Here is a 21,172-nt window from a genome sequence, read left to right as displayed (position 1 = left end):
GTTTAGCTCGAGTCAACCAAACTTGACCGGTCTCCTTGGTCAATGCACAGTGGGTGCACGTACATTCAGTGCATATGCAGCAATTGCGGGGTCCACAGAAATATATGTGATATGATCGACTCCGTCCATCTATTTTTTCAGCCCAAAATAGTGCCCCCATCCAAAGGATGAGGTGGATCCATGGCTTAGGTTGGCTATAACATCTGCTTTGTGGCCCTTAAGTGCCAACCACCGTCGAATATGATATCTGTGAGAAATCCAACCCATTCATTAGTTTCAAAGTACTATATACTAGGTAATAATAAATAATAATAATATATATATACACACATCTTGTATTACATTTATATTTTATATTAATGACTATTTATTTACTTTGAAATATTATATATATATATATATATATATATATATATATATATATATATATATATACATGTATGTTTTTCTTTTATGTATATAAATATTAATTATTCAAAGCGTACTATAATTAATTGATACAATATTATTATATATTCATTATAATAAATATTAGTAAATAATGTTTTAGATTATATAATAAAAATGCATTTACATATTTGTTTAGCATGATCCATTAATAGTTATAGATAAGTATTTATTTACAATTATTAATATGTATAATGTATTTTTTTTTGTGATTATATATGCATATGTTAGTATAGCAAAACTTATGTTAAGTGATATAGTTATATATATTTTATATATAACATAATACAATATAAATATTAGTTAATATACATCAATTATATGATAGTGTGTTGGCGTACAATTTATTTTATATATATTTTAAGTAATATACGTAATTTGAATGATTCAAGTAACATATGTATTATTATAAATAACTATAAGATTATTTTATATTATGATATATGTATACAATTATATCCCATTTGAAATAAATCTTTATGGTACCAACTTAAGATAGGCCACCCATCTGGCTTTGAGATAGATTTATAGCTCAGGCGGGCCGTATTAATTGAAATATGGCCTTTGAGTGTCAACTATTATCGACCCGATGATGACCTATGGTTCACTCATGAGATCAAGACTGTTCATCTAACTGGTTAGCCAATTAGGGCCACCATTCATTTTAGATTTAACCAGATGGGTCACACGACATTTATTCTTGGGGTTCAAACTACGATTTTTGTCCATCTGACGGTCTGACCGAATCCAAACCTGACCATTAGTGATCTTTTGAGTTTGATATCGACAGTGGACGGTTAGATCTGTCTGCCAAGGTGATTGAAACACTCAAATAGACTTCTCTTGCGGTGTGATGCTCCATCTAGGGAATTTAATGGATGAGTTATGGGTGCCAATTACCATTAACGGATGGAATTAGGCTAGAGAGTGTGAACAATGGCATAAGCCATGATTGTGTTTATATTAAATCAAGTTCTCATGGTAACACCCGAGTACTGAAAAGTACGGGGCATTACAATCTACCCCCCTTAAAGAGAATTTCGTCCCCGAAATTCAGCACTTTTATCTTATAATCCATTTTTCCTTGCCTTTAAGAATTCACTACTTTCCTATGAAGAATGTTTTTATGCACAAGTGTTCAGGACTGGGGTTGTTACAATCTACCCCCCTTAAAGAAGAATTTCATCCCAAAATTCAATTCTTCCACCATGAATGAAATCGAGAATAGTTCCTTACCATCTAAGGTAAGCGGATATCTCACTACAAAAATCTCATGTTCTAATTATTTAGGCAACACAAAAGGATGGTTATAGTAGGTTTAAATCCAATACGCAAACTTCTGCCTGGCCGGGCAGTGGGTCTACTAGTATCCTTCTCAATTCTAGTGAATATCGATCTTCTGCTTGATCAGGGCTTTGAGACCATTGCAATCATTAGGATTTAGAATTTACATCAAACTGCGTATACTTTATTTAAGCATGGTTTCGTCGGTTCGTGTTCCTACTCATTTTATTCATTTGGGATATGTTATTTAATTTCCTACCTCCCTAAAGAATAAACTTAAATGATTAATTATGCTTCAACATTGCAATTTAACTATCTAGGGTGTCATCCTAAAATCTATAATCAAATCATTTCTAATTATTTTAGTCACATTATTGTGTATTTCTAAAATTTCATTATCCGTACGAACTACCTTATAACTATTAACGAAGGTTTATAAAGGTCATACCTTAGTGCTTGAAGTCGTTGTACTGGAGGGAAGATCCTCTCGTCTCGTCATTTATTAAAACATTGCTTTAGGAAGTGACCTGGCCTTCCACAATAGTCGTAAAGCTTATCTTGACTTGAAGAGTGAGTTGGGTGAGACATCAGTTCTATCCTCCTCTCAGTCATAGAAGATGCAACCGGCACCGTCTTGGCTTTGCTTGCTGAGCCTTGAATAAGAGTACGCATTTTGGACCTACACTCAAAGTCCTTCTCTATTCGCATGACTTTGTCCACGAGATCAGCAAAGTCACTAAAGTCGAAGGCGCACAATCTCGACTAGATTTCAGGTCTGAGACCTTCCTTAAACTTTTTCAATTTATATTCTTTGTCCTCAACAGCCATTAGTACATATCGTGACAATTCGTCAAAGCGCGGTTCATATTGCGACACCGTTGTATTCCCTTGTTCCAATTTGAGAAACTCAGATATTTTCTCATGACGATAGCACAGAGGAAAGTATTTTTCATTGAACCATTTCTTAAATTCAGTGCAAGTCCACTCATAATCAGATGAGACTCTTCTTAGCATGCCTTCCCACCATATATCAGCCTCGCCTTCCAAGGCATAAGTGGCGAGAATAACCTTTTGAGTGTCCAAACAACCCAACGATCTCATCATCTTGGCCATTCTATTCAGCCAATGTTCTGCTAGATTTAGATCTGGTGCTCCTGAGAAGGACGGTGGCCTCAACTTCTGAAACCTTTCAAACATATCTGCTCCACTTACTTCTTCAGCCTTCGAGGCCGATGTACCCATATTATGTTGGAGAGCTTCCAAAAGTGTGGCGATCGAAGCCTGTTGTTGTTATACGATGGTAGTCAGCTGACTAACAACATCGCTAGGTGAGGTTTCAGGTTACACAGGTTCCTGACTCACAGGCGACTAAGATGGGATAGTTCCTGACGCAGGTTCTCTTTCAGGGCCACTTGGCCTAACTGGAGGTGCAGGAGAGTGCTCAGGACTCCCTTCTCTAACCACCTCGTATGTTGGCGAAGTTATCAAGTGGGAAGTTCGCTATCTTGAACGACGGGAATTTGAGGCCATAATCCTGTTGAGAGAAAGGATTCATTATGGTTATGCCCTCATAAGAACAAGTCTTAACCTAAGATCGTAAGGCAAATCATATGAATCACATGACTGGACTACTGTTCACATCAATGGGTACTCAACAATTCCCTATCCTTTGCGATTAGGTGCAATAAGACTTAAGGGTCCTAAGGTGACCCTTTAGCATCCGTAGACCCACATCTTCTAGTCTTCGACCTACGATTAAGGTCCTACGATAATCTTAAGGTTATATTGGTGTTCTAAGATAGATTACAAGGGGTCTAAATTTATGAGTTCTTGAGTTTAACGTAACTTTCCACAACACCTAAAAATTTATTTCTAAGTTCAATGGTTATCCTTAAAATCCTCATGGGAGTCTAAAATTTATACATGAGGGCTTGGGTTTAATATACATTAAACTTACCCAAAATTTTAAAGCTAGTCTTAACAAGCCTAGCCTAGGGCTGGAATTTCACCTAAAATTCTAAATTCTTATTATTAGTTATTTCCATTTGTTGGAACATACAAGAGATGTTGTTTTTAAATAAAGAGATGCATTGGGGGATTTAAATTGCAAGATCCTAGTCTGATTTCTTAAGCTTATATAGCGCTTATGTTTGATTTAACGCGCAACATGGTGGGTACTTGTTTCCTTACGGTACCTGAGTTTAGTCCCTAATTTCAAACATCTATAATTTACAAGGGAACCTAAGTTCTTGTTTCTAATTTCAAATGGCTAAGCCTCAAAATCATAAAGGACCCTAAAATTTAAGTTCCTAGATTCACAAATGTAACGACCTTGGAATTTTTGTGCTAATCTTTCCTTAAGTAGTTGTTTTTGGGGTAATTAGCGCTCTACTTGATTGCTTGTGAAATTCGCATCAATCACTTTAAATTGTATCTACATGGCTCTAAACGTGTAGATTAGTGAGCGCTACGTTACTCTGAAATCTGGGATCCATCGCTAAATCCAGTTGTTCTGGGGAATTTTTGGAAGATCTGGATCGGACCCAGACCGCGCGTCGAAAGTTCGATGGCGATGATCTTAGGCTGTTGCGGTCACTGAGTTGGGCTTGGTCTTCACCTCGAAAATCAAGTCGATCTGATGTTCTGGGTCGATTTGGTTGAGCTCGGAGTGAAGAGTGTGAGAACGGTTGGAATTTAATAAGCTTTTATTGAAATCTGAGTCGTGTCGCTTGCGCGACGATTTTAAGCTATCTGACCGTTGGATTCTGACCCAATTTCACCCTCTGATCAGGATGGTTGGCCCAGGCATATCCTAGTGCTTGTGGACCTGATCGAGTTTCCGTGACCGTTGAATTGAGTGTGGTCCGCCACGGCTGATCTGAAGAGCCGGTCGGTACGAAAACTCAGCCTGACCTAGATCCATGGTCAGTGAGCTTAAGTCCGACCTTTCGTGGTTATAGGCCCACCAGAAGTGCTTCGTTGGATCGAGAAAGGCGTACTTTGGTTATAACCTAAGTATACCTTGACCCGGGGCTTATTTCCATCATTTTAAGGCCTATATATAGTCCTTAAACCCTAGCTCTCATTTCCATACGAATTTTCTCTAACCCTAGCTTGGAAAGAGAGTGGAAAAGAGAGAGGTAGTGAGAGAGATTGGTTGGTGAATCACCTTGATTCTTCCTTGTTCTTCTTCACCTTTGAATCTTCACTTTGAATCATTCCTCTGACGATTCTGAGTTCTTTGGGGTAAGTTAACCTAACCCTAACCTCGTGTTAGAGCTTAGATTAGACTTGGTGTTGTTGTATCTCATTTCTATCCTTATTTTAGGGTATTCTTGCGCCGTTGACGAAGGCAACTCGTCTAGTTCCTTCGGCGGTTCTTTCTTTGCTTAAGGTGCGGACTTTAAGTGTATAGGTTATGGTTTTCAAGGCTTTCAATCCCGGTTAGTGATTTATTCTTGTTATGGATGAGATTTCACATGTCAAATGTTATGTTTACATTGCTTTCCGATATGCATGTGCTATATTGAGATTTGTGTATTCTAAGTGTATTTATAAAGTACCGTATACGTATAAAATACGCACTTATGTTTGCCATGATTTTTGGTCATGTATGTATGCTAGATGCATGTATGACAACTCCTTGGAAGAAGGAATTGTCTAAGTGCACGTATTTCAACATGCGTCATGTATGTTGTTCCATGAATGCTAAGTGTTTGTAGAAATGCATGAATGATCTACGTGTAACTGATTACACTAAATGCAGGCATTGAGAAGTGATTCTCAATACTCCTATGGATGCGCATGATTTCCTTATGCATTTACATTCCAAGTTATTTAAATTCAAGCATTCCTATGCTTACATTTATGTTAAGTTGATATTCTTCAGATGTGTATGCACCATGATTTGAGTGGTTGTTCCATTACTGTTTTACATTCCATATGAATATCTGTCGTAGTGTAGGATGTTTGGGACTATGCCTTAGTCCAGGAAATCGGTAATTGACCCTTTGGTCGTGGTTGAGATTACTTTCGCCACGTGAGACGCATTAGACGAACCCGAGTCGTATTAGAGTTGGCGGCAGTGGTTTGGCCACGCGGAGTGTTTGCGCACTCTATGTCGTTCAATTCAACGTGCGCTCGTGCTAGTCGAGTTCGTCAACTAACCCGATTGTCCAGTGTATGTTAACCATGTATGGACGCTACCGCTTGAATCTAGGGTACCGAACTTACCAGTGAAATCCTAATAACCATGGTACCTTGATCCGCTAAGACTCATGAGCCGGGCATGGTGGTATGGGACACCGTGGTCGAGCCGTCGGCCTACGCTGGGGTGACGAGCCTCCCGTAGTGACCAAGGGAGCAACTAAACTCGTGAGCCGATTATGGTGGTATGGGACACTATATTCGTCTTTGTCGGCCTATATTGATTGGTGACGAGCCCTTTGTAGTGACCTCGAGCATACCGGATACCGCAAGGAGGTGACGAGCCGATCCGTGGTAGTAAGGGCATGAAAGGCGTGCATTGATTGGTGACGAGCCCTTTGCTACGACCTCAACTATATGATCGTATGAGATGTCTAGGAATGACGACCCTAGTATGGATCACTGTTGGATGGTGATATGAGGAAGGTATCTTAGCTTCCCAATCTGTATGAATTGGACTAATAACAACTTGGTAATCATATCCATGCACCGCATTTGCATGTGCTTTGTAGATGTGGCGCACTTTGAGGCGATGTCATGCGTAACGTAAGAGGAAGACGCTGAGGGTGTACGCGTGAGGGCACGCATCATACCGCATTCATACTTGCATTAATAAGAGTACTTAGGATTTATTTAATTGTCCTGCTTTATCATTACTGTTTGATTGAACTGATAACATGTTAACCAGTGCCTTATTGTTCCACTGAGTTGATCACTCACTCCCACGTTTCTGGGGCGGTGTTTCACACCCACCAGACTCTGTCTTAGTCCCCGATGTTGCAGATGTGGATGCGACGCCTGAGGCAGAGGGAGCTGGATGACGACGAGGCCGCCTTCTCCTATATGCAGTTGAGACGGGTTCTAGCGAGCCTCGGTCTGCTGCGCGGGATCTATGGGATGATTATTTTGGGAACTGAAATGATGTAACTTGTACTTATAATTTTGATAAATAACACTTTTACACGATCTGGTTGTATATGTAATTCAGGGACTTACACTTGTACACATATTTTACTATAAGTCTTCCGCTTGCTTTATTCACTTACCCCTGAATCATATCTGCGTTTTGGCTTAATCTATCCCATGTTTATGTGCTAATACAGTCAACATACATCATTCATTAATTATGTTGCATAAGTGATGTTTTGGAACTCGGGAGCTGAGTTATGCTCGACCCCCGAATTTCAGGGCGTTACAACAAAACACCCTAAAAATAAGGGGATGGAACCTAGTTTCAAGTTTCTTGCTTTATCAATGTAACTTCGATGTATTTGAAGTTATATAAGTCATGTTTTTCCCAAGGCCTGGTTTATCTAGACTCGCTCTGATACCAACTGTAGCACCCAGTTTTTAGAACCCGAGTATATGACTCATTTCCTAAAAACCCAAGTGTTAACTTTGAAAATTCAGTATAAATTTGAACCGCTTATCGTTAATCAGAGTTAACAGCAACGAAGCTAGAGTAAACAATGCATTGAATAAAAACATTCTGATTGTCATAAGATTCTAAATGTAGTGCCCATACAAGACTTATACAATCCCAAATACAAGTTCATTAATTAAAAACAGGAGTCTATCAACTAGTGGTGGAGATCAATATGGGGCGAAGGGACCCCGTTTAGCTCCTTAGCTACCCGATTTGCTATTGCAACCTAGTGAATAGCATCGACTTGCTTTATAACTGCATCAACTGTTACGGTTTAATAAAGTCAATGGCTATCACAGTGAGGAGGACCCTCTAAGATTGCGCACTCATCATTCATAATCCAATATAGATTGCAAGTCCTGAAATTAGATATATTAAACAGGGCATTTTATAATCATACTTGTGTACTAAAAAATTATACCAATCAACAGAATCTCTTCAGAAGTAAAATACAATAGTAATCGCAATGCAAGAAAATGTGTCCAGATAATCAAATAATCAACCATACGACTTTCTATTATACCCAAAAATCACATTGCACGGGAACTCCGCAAGATGACTAGAAAATCGATAAGAGAATTCAGCTCCACCCAAAAATCATGGTACAAGTGAAATCCATACGGTGAATAGAAAATAAACTTTTAAACCTCTACTTCACCCGGGAATCATATCATACGTGAACTCCACAAGATGACTAGAAAATCGATAAGCGAACTTCAGCTCCACTCAGAAATCATGGTACGACTGAACACTGTAAGATGAAGGGACAAACAACATACAAACCTTAGACCACCCAGAAATCATATCGTACGTGAACACCGCAAGATTGCTAGAAAATCGACAAGTGAACTTCAACTCCACCCAAAAATCATGGTACGACTGAACACCGCAAGATAGCTAGGAAGCAACAAGATATGTGAATGTAGTCATCAAGCCACAAGAGGGCACCATTAATCCATCAATGCCACGAAAGGCAACTAGACAATCCAAGCCAAATAGTGTAATGGCCCAAAAAATTTCGTGCAAAGACTCGAGTACCACCTCGAATTCCTTAGAAGTTATGTGTGGGTTAATTAGCGTTAAACTCCATTGCTTGTGAAATTAGTATCAATCACTTTAAATTTGATCTGCAAGACCCAAAACCTGTAGAATCGTCAATGCTATGTTACCCCGAAATCTAGGATTCAACGCTAAATCTAGTTGCTCTCGGGAGTACTTGAAAACTTTGTATCAGACCTGGACTACGCGTCAAAAGTCTGATAACGTCGATCTTAGACAATTTTAGTCATCTTGTAGGGCTTGACCATCACCTCAAAAATCAAGACCAGATGATGTCATGGGTCGATTTGCTTGAGTCCGGAGTAAAGAGTGTGAGAAAGCTGAGAAATTAAATACGAATTTATGAAATCTGAGTCGTGTCGCTTGCGCGACGATTCTAAGCTTTCTGACCATTGGATTCTGACCCAATTTCACCCTCAGATCAGGGAAGATGGCCCTGGCATGTCATAGTGCCAGTGGACCTGATCGAGTTTCGGTGACCGTTGAATTGAGAGTGGTCCGCCATGGCTGATCTGTAAATTCGATCGGTACGAAAACTTAGCCTGACCTAGATCCATGGTTAGTGAGCTTAATTCCGACCGCATGTGGAGAAAGGACCACTAGAAGTGTTCCGTTGGACCAATATAGGCTTGATTTAGTTATAACCTAAGTATACCTTGGCCCTGGGGCTATTTTCATCTATTTTAGGCCCATATAAAGACCTTAAAACCCTCACTCTCAATTCCATACGAATTTTCTAACCCTAGCTAAAAGAGAGAGAGGAAAAGAGAGAGAAAGTGAGAGAGAAGTTGGTGAATCATCTTGAAATTCTTTCTTGTTACTCTGTATCCCTAAACCATCACTTTTGAATCGTTATTCCGGCGATTCTAAGTTCATTCTTGGGTAAGTTAATCAAACCCTAGTCTGTTTTAGAGCTTCAACTTGTCTAAGTGTTGATGTAGCTCAGTTCTATTCATGCCTTAGGTTATTTAGTCGCCGTTGACGAAGACTTATCGTCTGAATCAGATCTGTGCGCATTTTCTGGTTCAAGGTACAGATTATATTTGTATAGGTTATGGTTTTCAAGGCTTTCAATGTTGGGTAATGGTTTATTATTGTTGTGGATGCAATTTCACATGCCAACTGTGATGTCTATTTTGCGTTCCTAATATATATGAGTTATATTGAGATTTGTGTATTCTATGTATATGTAGGAAGTATCGTATACGTATAAAATATGAACATGTGTTTTCCATAATTAATTGTCATGTACTTGTGCTAGTTGTATGTGTGTCAACTCCTTGGCGAAAGGAATTGTCCAAATGTGTGTTATCACCAACATACGTCATGTATGTTGGACTATGTAGTCTAAGTGGTTGTAGAAATGTCTGAATGGTTAAGTGTGTAATATATTAACCTATTATGGGCATTGAGAAGAGATTCTTAACTATCCTATTGGTGTGTATGATTTCCTACATACAATTTACATTCTTTGTTGTTTAACTTCAAGCACTACTTATGTGTAAGTCATGTTAAGTTGATATTCTTCAAATGCTTACATACTGTATGATTAGCATGGTTGTTTCATTACTGTTCTAAATTGTTAGTATGAATATCTGTTATAATTGAAGATGTTTGGGACTATGGAATAGTCTAGGAAATCGGTAACAAACCTTGAGTTCATGGCTGAGGTCGTTTTCGCCACGCAAGACGTGTTTGACGAACCCGAGTTGTATTAGGGTTGTCGGCAGTGGTTTGGCCACACGGAGTGTTTGCGCACTCTATGTCGTTCAACTCAACATGCCCTCATGCTAGTCGAGTTCATCAAGTAACCCGATTGTCCTGGTGGATGTACACTATGTATGAACACTATTGCTTGAATCTAGGGTACCAAACTTACCAATGCAATTCCATTAACCAGTGTACCTTGATCCGCTAAGACTCATGAGCCAGACATGGTGGTATGAGACACCGTGGACGAGCTGTCGGCCTATGCTGGGGTGACGAGCATCCCCGTAGTGACCAGTGAGCACACCCGACTCGTGAGCCGATTATGGTGGTATGGGACACTATATTCGTGCTGTCGGCCTACATTGATTGGTGACGAGCCCTTTTTAGTGACCTCGAGCATACCTTGCTACTACATTGAGGCGACGAGCCTTAGGGTAGTAACTAAGGTATGATAGGCATGCATTGATTGGTGAGGAGCCCTTTGCAGCGACCTAAAACCATATGATCATATGAGATTGTCTAGGACTGACGACCCTAGAATGGATCACTGTTTGGAAAGTGATATGAGGAAGGTACCTTAGCTTCCCAATCCTGCTATATGAAAAAGACTAATAACAACTTGGTAATCATGTCCATGCACCGCATTGCATGTGCGTTGGAGTTGTTGGCACCGCGGGAGGTTGTTATGCGTACCGTAAGATGAAGATGTTGAGGGAGTATAGGCAAGAGCATGCATCATTTCTACATACATCCTTGCATTAACAAGAGTAATTAGGATGTGTTTGATTGTATTGCCTTATCATTACTGCTTGATTGATTTGATAACATGTTAACTTTTACTGTATAGTTCCACTGAGTTGATCACTCACTCCCACATTCTAGGACGGTGTTTCAACACCAAGCAGACTCTGTCTTAGATGCAGATGATGACGTGACCCCTGAGGCAGATCAGGAGTATGAGGATGATGAGGATGCGTTTGCTTTTATGCAGTTCTCAGGCGGGTTCATGTGAGTCATGTCCTGGTATGCGGGGATTCTAGATTTTTTTGTAATTGTAATAGATGATGTCATTTTCATACATATATTTTAAAGACAACACTTGTAATTATGACCTGGCAGAGTATACGTATTTCAGGGACTTGCACATGTACACATGTTTCTTCAAGTCTTCCGCTTGCCTCTTTCACTTATCCCTGAATTATGTTTGCTGTTTGGCTTAATCTATTCCATGTTTTATGCACTCATACAGACAACATACATCTATCATTAAATATGTTGCATAAGTGATGTTGTGGAACTCGGGAACTGAGCTATGCTCGACCCCCGAATTTTAGGGCATTACACATAGGCAAGCATGTAGTCCAAGCCATATAAAGCAAAGTGTAATCTAAGCCATGTAAGACAACCATGGACTGCAAGATGATAATGCTTTAACATGTTCCATTCAGTCCATAAGATAATCACAAACGACAACATTTAACTAATTAACAAATCCTACAACCTGAGGTAACATGTGGCAACCAATTCATTCATGTTTACTAACATTAAAGAGACAACAATTATTCCTTACATAAGTTAGTCACATGACATATTGGAAAAATTATATAATAAGATAAGTGAACTAGGAGATAATTTAGAGCTACTACATGGAATTAAAGCATCATTTATGTCTAGATTGTTGAATTTAAGTGGGAAGCTCAAAGGGTGAGTCCTCACCTTAGAGCATAGATTTATTTCTTGCTTGGTTGGAGACCATTAAAGGACTCAAAACACTTGATTAACCTAGAATATCCCATGTCAATCATTAGGATAGAATAGGTCTAGGTGTGCCCAAATGATTAAGGTTCCTAATGTGTATCCAAGTTATTTTCAAATTGGTGTTACCAGGTAAACTAAAGATAATTTAAATCCAAAAAAATGTGCAATCTCAAATCCTAAATTGGCCACTAATTGGTTATAATGAACATTCTAGATAAAGTATGGTTTGCTTACAAAAAATCCAAGTCAACTCGGGTTCAGCCCGACTCGAAATGATATATTCCTTCTTATTGAAAATGATATGCACCAATGTCATTCACATACTTACAACTAAGGAACTGACTAAATATTTAATTACACTAAATCTAGGTCAATCATTTGAAGGAGCTGAGTTGACTTACCTTAACCTGGATCAACTCGTTTGGCTCGGTGAGTTTTAATTGAGTTGACTCGCTAACCACCAAACCCGAACTTCTTCTCTTTCTCTCTTGATTTTCTTCCACCTTTTCTTTCTTCTCCTATTCTTCTTGCTCCCTCTCTATCTCTCTCCCTGCTGGAATTCCAATAGGTTCGGTTGGGGTGGCTTCAACTGATGCTTGCTAAGGAGGCGTTTGGTGGACGGTCTGGCTGTTTCGATCCCAGTTGATTACGGTCAAGAGGGAGACTCCTTCCCTACTTCCATTCTTTCCTTCCACTTTCTCCACAACTGGATAGCTCATGTGACCAGACCAGACCGAACTTGGTCCTAGTCGAGCTATTTCAGCATTGGGTTAGCAGGTAGAAGATCTTGAGCTCTCGGGGAAGAAACTCCGGCTTCAATGACAGGTCACCACCCGATGGAGTTTTTTTTAATCTGGTTGTTATGGATTGATCAGAGGGACATTAGGAAGCTTGAGGATGTGAAGGATCAAAGCTTCAACAAGTTTTTCTTAATGGGATCGAAGATGGAAGAAAATGGTGTATGTCTCACTAGTGCGGCTACAGGGGATAGGGCAGCGTACCCTTTGCAATATAAGCTCTTTGTTTGATGCCTTAAATCTCCCTAAGCCATCGGATGGAGGATGGATGGTCTGGATTGAATCTGTGGCAGGGAGGCAGATGAAAACTGTTGGCGTAACAAAACGAGTGCCGGTTTTTCACTGACAACCTTAATCTACATGGTTTTGAATAAAGGGCTAAGATGCACCTCATCATGTGGCTGAGATAGGGGAAGACTGCCTTTTGTAGATTGCCAGCTGCATACAGAAGGGAATTTCCATTTTCAGAAATAAGCCGCGCATAGTTCCTTTTTGCGCTGGAGTTCCTGTACACACACATGCCCAGTTCCACGTGAGAACACCTAGGGTTAGGTCAGTGATCTTGTCTGATCATGATGGTGGTTCAGATCGGCCATCCGATCATTGGTGGTGGGTCACACTCCATCACAACAAGGAGCCTTGCTTGAATTTGTTCGAGTGGGAGAAATCCAAAAGAAAGGATGCGATTTTCCTTATTTTGCTCGGGTCAACCAAGCTTGACCGGTCTCCTTGGTTCAGTGAACAGCGGGTGTACGTACTTGGTGTGCATACGTAGCAATTGTGGGGTCCACAGATATATCTATGATTTGATCCACTCTGTCCATCTGTTTTGTCAACTCGAAATAGGGCCCCGTCCAAAGGATGAGGTGGATCCATGACTTAGGTGGGCATAACATCTGCTTTGTGGCCCTTAAGTGCCAACCACCGTCGAATACGATATCTGTGAGAAATATAGCCCGTTCATTAGTTTCGAAGTACTATGTACTAGGTAATAAGAAATTTTATATATATATATATATATATATATATATATATATATATATATTATAAACATATATACATCTTGTATTACATTTATATTTTATGTTAATGATTATTTATTTACTTTGAAATATTATGTGTGTGTGTGTGTGTGTGTGTGTGTGTATGTATGTATACATGTATATTTTTCTTATATATATATAAATTATTCAAAGTGTACTATAATTAATTAATACAATATTATTATATATTCATTATAATAAATATTAGTAAGTAATGTTTTAGATTATATAATAAAACTGCATTTACATATTTGTTTAGCATAATCCATTAATAGTTATAAATAAGTATTTATTTACAATTATTAATATGTATAATGTATTTTTTTGTGATTATATATGCATATGTTAGTATAACAAAACTTATGTTAAGTGATATATATATATATATATATATATATTATAGTATAATACAATGTAAATATTAGTTAATATACATCAATTATATGATAGTGTGTTGGCGTACAATTTATTTTATATATAGTTTAAGTAATATACGTAATTTGAATGATTCAAGTAACATATGTATTAATACAAATAAGTATAAGACTATTTTATATTATGATATATGTATACAATTATATCACATTTAAAATAAATCTTTATGGTACCAACTTAAGATAGGCTGCCCATCTGGCTTTGAGATAGATTTATAGCTCAGGTGAGACGTATTAATTGAAATATGGCCTTCGAGTGCCAACTATTGTCGACCCAATGATGACCTGTGGTTCATTCATGAGATCAAGACCGTTCATCTAACTGGTGAGCCAATTAGGACCACCATTCATTTTAGATTTAACTAGATGGGTCACACGATATTTATTCTTAGGGTTTGAAATACAATTTCCGTCCATCTGACGCTCTGACCGAATCTAAACCTGACCATTAATGATCCTTGGAGTTTGATATCGACATTGGACGGTTAGATCTGTCTACCAAGTGATTAAAACACTAAAGTAGACTTCTCTTGTGGTGTGATGTTCCATCTAGGGAATTTAATGGATGAGTTATGAGTGAAGGTTACCATTAACGGATGAAATTAGGCTAAAGAGTGTGAACAATGGCATAAGCTGTGGTTGTGTTTCTACTAAATCAAGTTTTCTTGGTAACACCCAAGTACTAAAAATTACGGGGTGCTACCTCTTTTAATGGTAAACATTTAGGATCTGAGGCAGGAGGGGCTTCAGAATAAGGGTTTTCTCAGTCTATGACAACTACTAAGGTATTGTCTTACGAGGCATCCACTATTTCTTTTATTATTGGATCATTTAAATCTGCAAAGTGTGCCAAGCAATCATCCAAAGAGTTGGAAAATTCAGCTGAGAGTGACTCATTTCCACGTTGAAGTTTGTAATGGTTTTACCATGGATTCCATCGTCTCTGGAAGTGGATGGCAGCATAATCTCTTAATATTCATCATGGTGAAAATTGTTGATGTGGTTTTCTGGCAGACCTTCTATGATGCTCTTCCCTTGAACCTGCACAAGCAGTGGTGAAAGACAAAGGAGGCCCTGGTTCGTTCAGGGGACTCTCTGATGCCTAAGTCAGGCTCGTGGTCTAAGAAGGATCTCTAGAAAAGAGATCAAAGCAGTGATTAGGGTTTTTTGGTGAACGTAACGTACCTCTTTTGGTGAACCATACCTTCATATTTATAAGGAGGAGACAGTTCCACCGTGAAGCGGGTTCTTTCCAATTCTCATGGAGATTTGATATGATCTATGATCTTTTTCGAGATTGTAAAGTCCCGAGATTATTGGGATTTGTTCTTATCTTTTAAGTTCTTAGGAGAGATCTTCAAAATCCATAAAGATCCTTTGGATGTTGGCCTAGTTTTGGGTTGGATCTAAGGCGGGAGCTGTGTCGGGCGGCTCCATACACCTTATTGCTTCATTTTCAAGATCCTCCAACCCTGCTGAGGAAATTATTCTAGATTATGACAAATCTGTGACTAGACTATGGTTGGTCTATGATCGCCTTATATCCAATATTCGATAGATATATGGCCGATCTATGACCGAGCTATGGCCGGTCTATGATCGGCCTGTGTCGATCTATTACTAACCTGTGATCAGTCTGTAACCGAGCTATGGCCAGTCTATAACTGATCTTTAGCTGAGTTATGGTCGATCTGTAACCGACCCTTTGCTGACCCATGAATTAGGTCGGCCTTAAAGCCCTTTTTTGGCTTTTATGGCGCTCACATAGGTGTTACCCTTTTTGGAGGGTGATCTGCCCTTACGTATGGAGGTCGTATCAGGCTCAGACCATAAGAGGTCCAGGTCTATTTAGAAGAGTTGGTCCATTCCATAAGTCGACTTTTGGACTTATACATTTTTCCCCAATAGTGAGACCCCCTTGCTTTTCGTGCAGGGCTTGGAAAATAAGTTCAGCCATCATTTGGTCAGGTTATGTTTGGACCAGGCCAGGATACGTAGTCATTAATGTTAGGCGTGGCGACTAGCATGGTAGCCAAGGTGTCGTTCATTATGTGGTGCCACGTGGCTCGAGGTCACGTGGGCATTGAGCTGTCGTTTCAGTGACTGGCCAATAAGGTAGCGACATATGGCACTGCGAATGATTTTCCAGCTGAGTGGTGCTTTTGGTTATGACACGTGGTGTGACGGGGTACACGAGAGGACGTTCATATGGCATGGAATTGATGTGCCATTAAGCCGTTACCACATGGCGTGATTATATAAGGAAAGTCCTGGTGCTCTAGGGCTCCTCCCTTTACCATTTTCATCTTCTCTCTCATCTCTTTCTTCCCCAAACGCACTCCAACGATCATTTTTGCCACAATTTGCTGCCCTCTTGCCATTCTTATTTTCGGTGAGCTCCCTCTCTTCTCCCATTCCATTTAATTTCAATGTCTAGGTTTAGGAGCTCGTGGAAGGGGGTCTCTGGTGGCGAAAGTGGGGCGAGCAGTTGCCTTCGGGTTATGTCGAACCCACGTTTGCCACTGATAGTAATGGAGGATGCTGCTTTATAATTTTTGTCTTCTAGGAGAGCGGAGGAGAGATCTCCGGCACAAAGGCCAGTGCACGCTGTCAGGGCACCTACTGCTAGGGCGCTGGACTTATCACCAAGACAAGAGAGGGCATCTCACATGCTATAGCCCAGCATGCCCTCGGCAACCGACCAGGTAGTTGAGGCGGGTGGCCCATCGATGTTGACAAGGCGCGGGTGAGGAGGATCCGAAGGGGCCAGTCCCCTCGACTTTGACTGCCGACGATTTGGTTCGAATCAGGGTCAATTATCATATTCCCAAGTCTATATTCTTCGAACTTCCCTCAGATGAGGACCTCTCGGACTGACCTCCTGAGGGAGCGGTGGTGATTTTCCAGGTCTCCCTTCAGTGCGGCCTACGGTTTTCACTCCAGGGGTTTGTTCGATGTCTCGTAGCCTGCCTCAGTTTGGCCCTAGGGCAATTAACTCCGAACGGGTGGATGAGGTTATTTGGTTGTGCAGTTCTTTGGGCTGAACAAGATCAGCTCGAGCTGACGGTGGATGAGTTCCTTCATCTGTATCAAGTGAGATCAAACCCTTCCCCGCCTAGCTGGTACTACTTCTCCACGTGGTGGAACACTGACGGTCCTATGGTAACCGACTCTCCCTCCTCTAACAAGCATTGGAGGGATAAGTGGTTCTAGGTATATGGAAGATGGGAGACGGCCAACTTAGAGACGACACATTCTCTCATTCCTCAATCTTTTTCTACGCTAGGTTCGTATTTCAATGATGGGTCATCCTTCGTTGGTCGGCTCATACTGTTTGCTGACCTTGTTTTTCTTTTGTATTTTTAGTCATCCTGAAGAGTCAGACCTTGCTTGACAGCTGTTCCTTGCTCGGATTATGGACTTGTAGGCTTTGAGTTGGGAGAGGAGATCTTGGAGAGTGCTCCTCCAACCAGAGTGCCTCCTTCAGTCAGGCTTAGATAGAGTTTTGACAGGTATGTCTTTTGGTAAGGTCTTTAGTTGAGTTATTAAACTTCTGACTTCTAAGTCGAGCAGATGTTTCTGACGTATTGTCGCATTTTATCCTAATGCAGAGATGTCTGAGGCTCATCCTATCCTTCGGTCTCCTTCTAAGGTGCGAGCCCCTCCTATAGACAATAGTTATGCTTTGAAGAAGAAGAAGCAGAAGAAGTCCTCCAAGAGCAAGGGGAGAGTGGCCCCCTTTTGCCCGAACATTATAGAGGTCGTGGATAAGGAGGTAGACGCGGCTCCCTCTAAACTATAAGAGGTAGCCGAGCACCCTTCCGAGGTACCTCCTTCTGAGACACCTCCTTCTGAAGTGTAGCCCTCGAGAGGGGAAGAGGCCGAAGAGGAGAAAGGGAGCTTCCGTCGGATAGTGGAGGACATTCTCTCATGGGCGGATTGTCAAGGTGCCGAAGAAGATTTCGTTGGCTTGTTCGAGTCTTCCATGGATCACACGCTAGCTCGCATGATGACCACACTCCTCGAGGTAAGAGCTTTGTCCAACGCTATTCCTTGTGTGTTTTGTCCTTGGATAACTTGCTCTGATTTCTCCTTTCTTATTGTAGTTCACTCCATGTGCGCTGAAGGCCCACGCCGAGCTAGCTCAGTCTCATAAGCGGGCAAAGGAGATTGAGGCTCGGGCATCGACCATGGAGGCCGAGCTAGAGGCGACGAAGGCTTCTCTTAAAGTGCTTTTTGCCAAGAAGGCTAGGATGGCCTTGCGATTGCAAGAGGCCAAGGGTGTGTATGACAAATGCCGGGCTTGACTCGTTCATACAACTGCCAAGCTGGATCGGTTAAAGACAGAGACCAAGCTGCCCTTGCCATTGCACGAAGGGATGCCGTGAAGGACTTCCAATCGTCCCAAGCATTCTTGGATGAAAGGGATCCTCTCTTTCACTAAGGTTATGCTAAATGCGTGAGGGTAATGAAGGAGAACTTCCCCAAGCTTGACCTTTCAGCTTTTGACGAGGTGGAATCAAGTTCCGATGGGTCGGGTAATGAAGGGGCTCCCGAAGTGGCTTCCTGGACTGCCTTTAAAGTGGTAGCTGAGTCTTAAAGTTAATATTGCTGAGCTTTTCAACTTCAAGCACTTCAAGCACACCATGTGGCCAAGCTTCAGGACATTCAGCGTTGTCTTCCTCTTTAAGCTTTTGATCGTCCTTTATTGTGCAACCCTTGTTTTTGTAGTCGATGTAAAACTGATGTAAAGCCGATGTAAAGAGCCCTTTGGGTCTTATTAATGAAAAGTATTCTTTCAACTTCTCTATGTCAACTTTCATGTCCTTGAGTTGACTTAATATAATAACATTTTCTATTTTTATTATGGTTGTTGAGTTAATGCTGAGTTGCCACCTAGGCACCAATTCGGAGCAAGCTAAGGTCGATATTGCCGACCGAACCTTGGTTAAACCTAGGACAAATTTTAGTCTGGTACAAGTCGAGTGTGGATCGGATATTGATCGGACATTGATCTGATGAAGTTCTTATCATTTATTCTTGAGTCGTACAGAGGAGAATGAACAATATCCCAATCTTCCTATGGATAGTAGATCTTCAAATGCTCGGCATTCCAGGGGGGCGGGAGTAACTGACCGTTGAGGTCTTCTAATCAATACGACCCTAGCTGGTTTGTAAGAGATACTACATAGCATCCTTCTTAGCTTGGACCTAGGGTTCCTGCCCCTTCTTCTTTGGTATTTTGAAACACTTTTCAGAGGACTAAGTCCTCGACCCGGAACCTTTTGATCCTAACCCGAGCTTATAGAACCGAGATGCTTGCTACTGGTGAACAATGGTCCGAATCCGAGCCAACTCCCTTTGTTCTTCAAGGAGGTCAAGGTTGAGGGACATGAGCTCGTCATTAGCTAGTTCATCAAACAAACTTACCTGAGCCGACGGTAATTCAATCTCAGTGGGGGTGACCGCCTCAACCCCGTATTTCAGAGAAAATGGGGTCTCTCCGGTGGCGGTCCGAGTTGTCATTCGGTAAGCCCATAGAACCTTGGGAAGTTCCTTGGCCCAAGCTCCTTTAGCTTTCTCGAACTTGGTCCAAACGTGATGTTTGATGATCTTGTTGACTGCCTTTACTCGCCCGTTTGCCTGAGGATGTCGAGGCGATGAATAAGCATTGGGAATCCCGAGTTTCTTGCACATCCCCTGGTATTGTTTATTGTCGATCTGCTTCCCGTTATCAGAGACGATAGTGTGAGGAATTCTGAACCTACATATGATATTCCTCCAGATAAAATCCTTGACCTTTTGCTCAGTAATTTTCGTCAAAGGCTCAACCTCTACCCACTTAGTGAAGTAGTTGACTGCGAAAATGGTGAATTTGGTCTCACCCTTGAAAAGGGGCGAGCTCTTAGTCCTAGAGGGGGGGGGGGGATTGAATAGGACTATGCCAAATAAAAATAAATGTGGAATATAAATGCAGATAGCTGAAACAAATAACAACCCTAACTGCAATAATATTGAGAGGTTGAGTGTAACGCCCTGAAATTCGAGGGTCAAGCATAACTCAGCTCCCCAAGTTTCAAAACATCACTTATGCAACATATGTAATGATGAATGTATGTTGTCTGTATTAGTGCATAAAACATAAAATAGATTAAGCCAGATTAGCAAACATAATCCAGGGGCAGGTGAAATATGCAAGCGGAAGACTGAAGAAATATATATATATATATATATATATATATATATATATATATATATATATATATATATATATATCAATACAAGTCCCTGAGATATGTATGCTCTGTCAGGTCATAATTACAAGTGTTTGTTTCAAAATACAAGTATCAAAAGGAAATGAACCACTACATCAATAACCCTAAATCCCCGTAGCTCAGGACACGGCTCACATGAACCCACCTGAGAACTGCATAAATGAGAACGCCTCATCATCATCCTCAAACTCCTGCTCTACCTCGTAGGTCGCATCATCATCTGCATCTAAGATAGAGTCTGGTTGGTGTTTAAACACCGTCCCAGAATGTGGGAGTGAGTGATCAACTCAGTGGAGCTATACAACAACGGTTAACTTGTTATCAATTCAATCAAGCAATAATGATAAAGCATTACAATCAAACATGTCCTAATTACTCTTATTAATGTAAGGATGTATGTAGAAATGATGCATGCCCTCGCCTGCACTCCCTCAGCGTCTTCATCTTACGGTACGCATGACAACCTCCCTGAGTGCTCCACAACGCCAAGGCACATGCAATGCGGTGCATGAACATGATTACCAAGTTTTTATTAGTCCTTTTCATATAGCAGGATTGGGAAGCTAAGATACCACCCTTTATATCATTTGCCCAACATTGATCCATCTAGGGTCGTCAATCTTAGTTAATCACATACGATAAGCAAGTTAAGGTCACTACCACCAACGCCCTACTAACTGGCAGTCTATTTTCGAAGGCGCGTCACCAACTCGACTGGGGACCACAGCCAGGC

The 21,172-nt window shown here is 40.7% G+C and overlaps 1 protein-coding gene across 1 annotated transcript; it reads right to left on the bottom strand.

Annotated features, from left to right (window-relative positions):
- Positions 1 to 2,493: 2,493 nt before the first annotated feature.
- LOC131250645 (uncharacterized) lies at positions 2,494 to 16,545 on the bottom strand. The gene is made up of 2 exons (XM_058250929.1): positions 16,462 to 16,545; positions 2,494 to 3,012 (listed from the first exon to the last, which is right to left on the bottom strand). The coding sequence occupies exons 1-2, from the start codon at positions 16,543 to 16,545 to the stop codon at positions 2,494 to 2,496; spliced, it is 603 nt and encodes a 200-aa protein (XP_058106912.1).
- Between the last annotated feature and the right edge of the window lie 4,627 nt (positions 16,546 to 21,172).

This window comes from Magnolia sinica, chromosome 7, assembly GCF_029962835.1.
Source record: "Magnolia sinica isolate HGM2019 chromosome 7, MsV1, whole genome shotgun sequence".
NCBI lineage: Eukaryota > Viridiplantae > Streptophyta > Magnoliopsida > Magnoliales > Magnoliaceae > Magnolia > Magnolia sinica.
This window is presented reverse-complemented; position numbering and strand designations above follow the sequence as displayed.

Bases quoted from the DNA above. Each gene is read 5' to 3' on its own strand.
- LOC131250645 (XM_058250929.1), bottom strand. From the start codon at position 16,545: ATGGCAAGAGGGCAGCAAATTGTGGCAAAAATGATCGTTGGAGTGCGT. The intron at 3,013-16,461 runs GTAAAGGGAGGA...TAACAACAACAG, and splicing joins TGAGAGAGAAGATGAAAATG to GCTTCGATCGCCACACTTTT.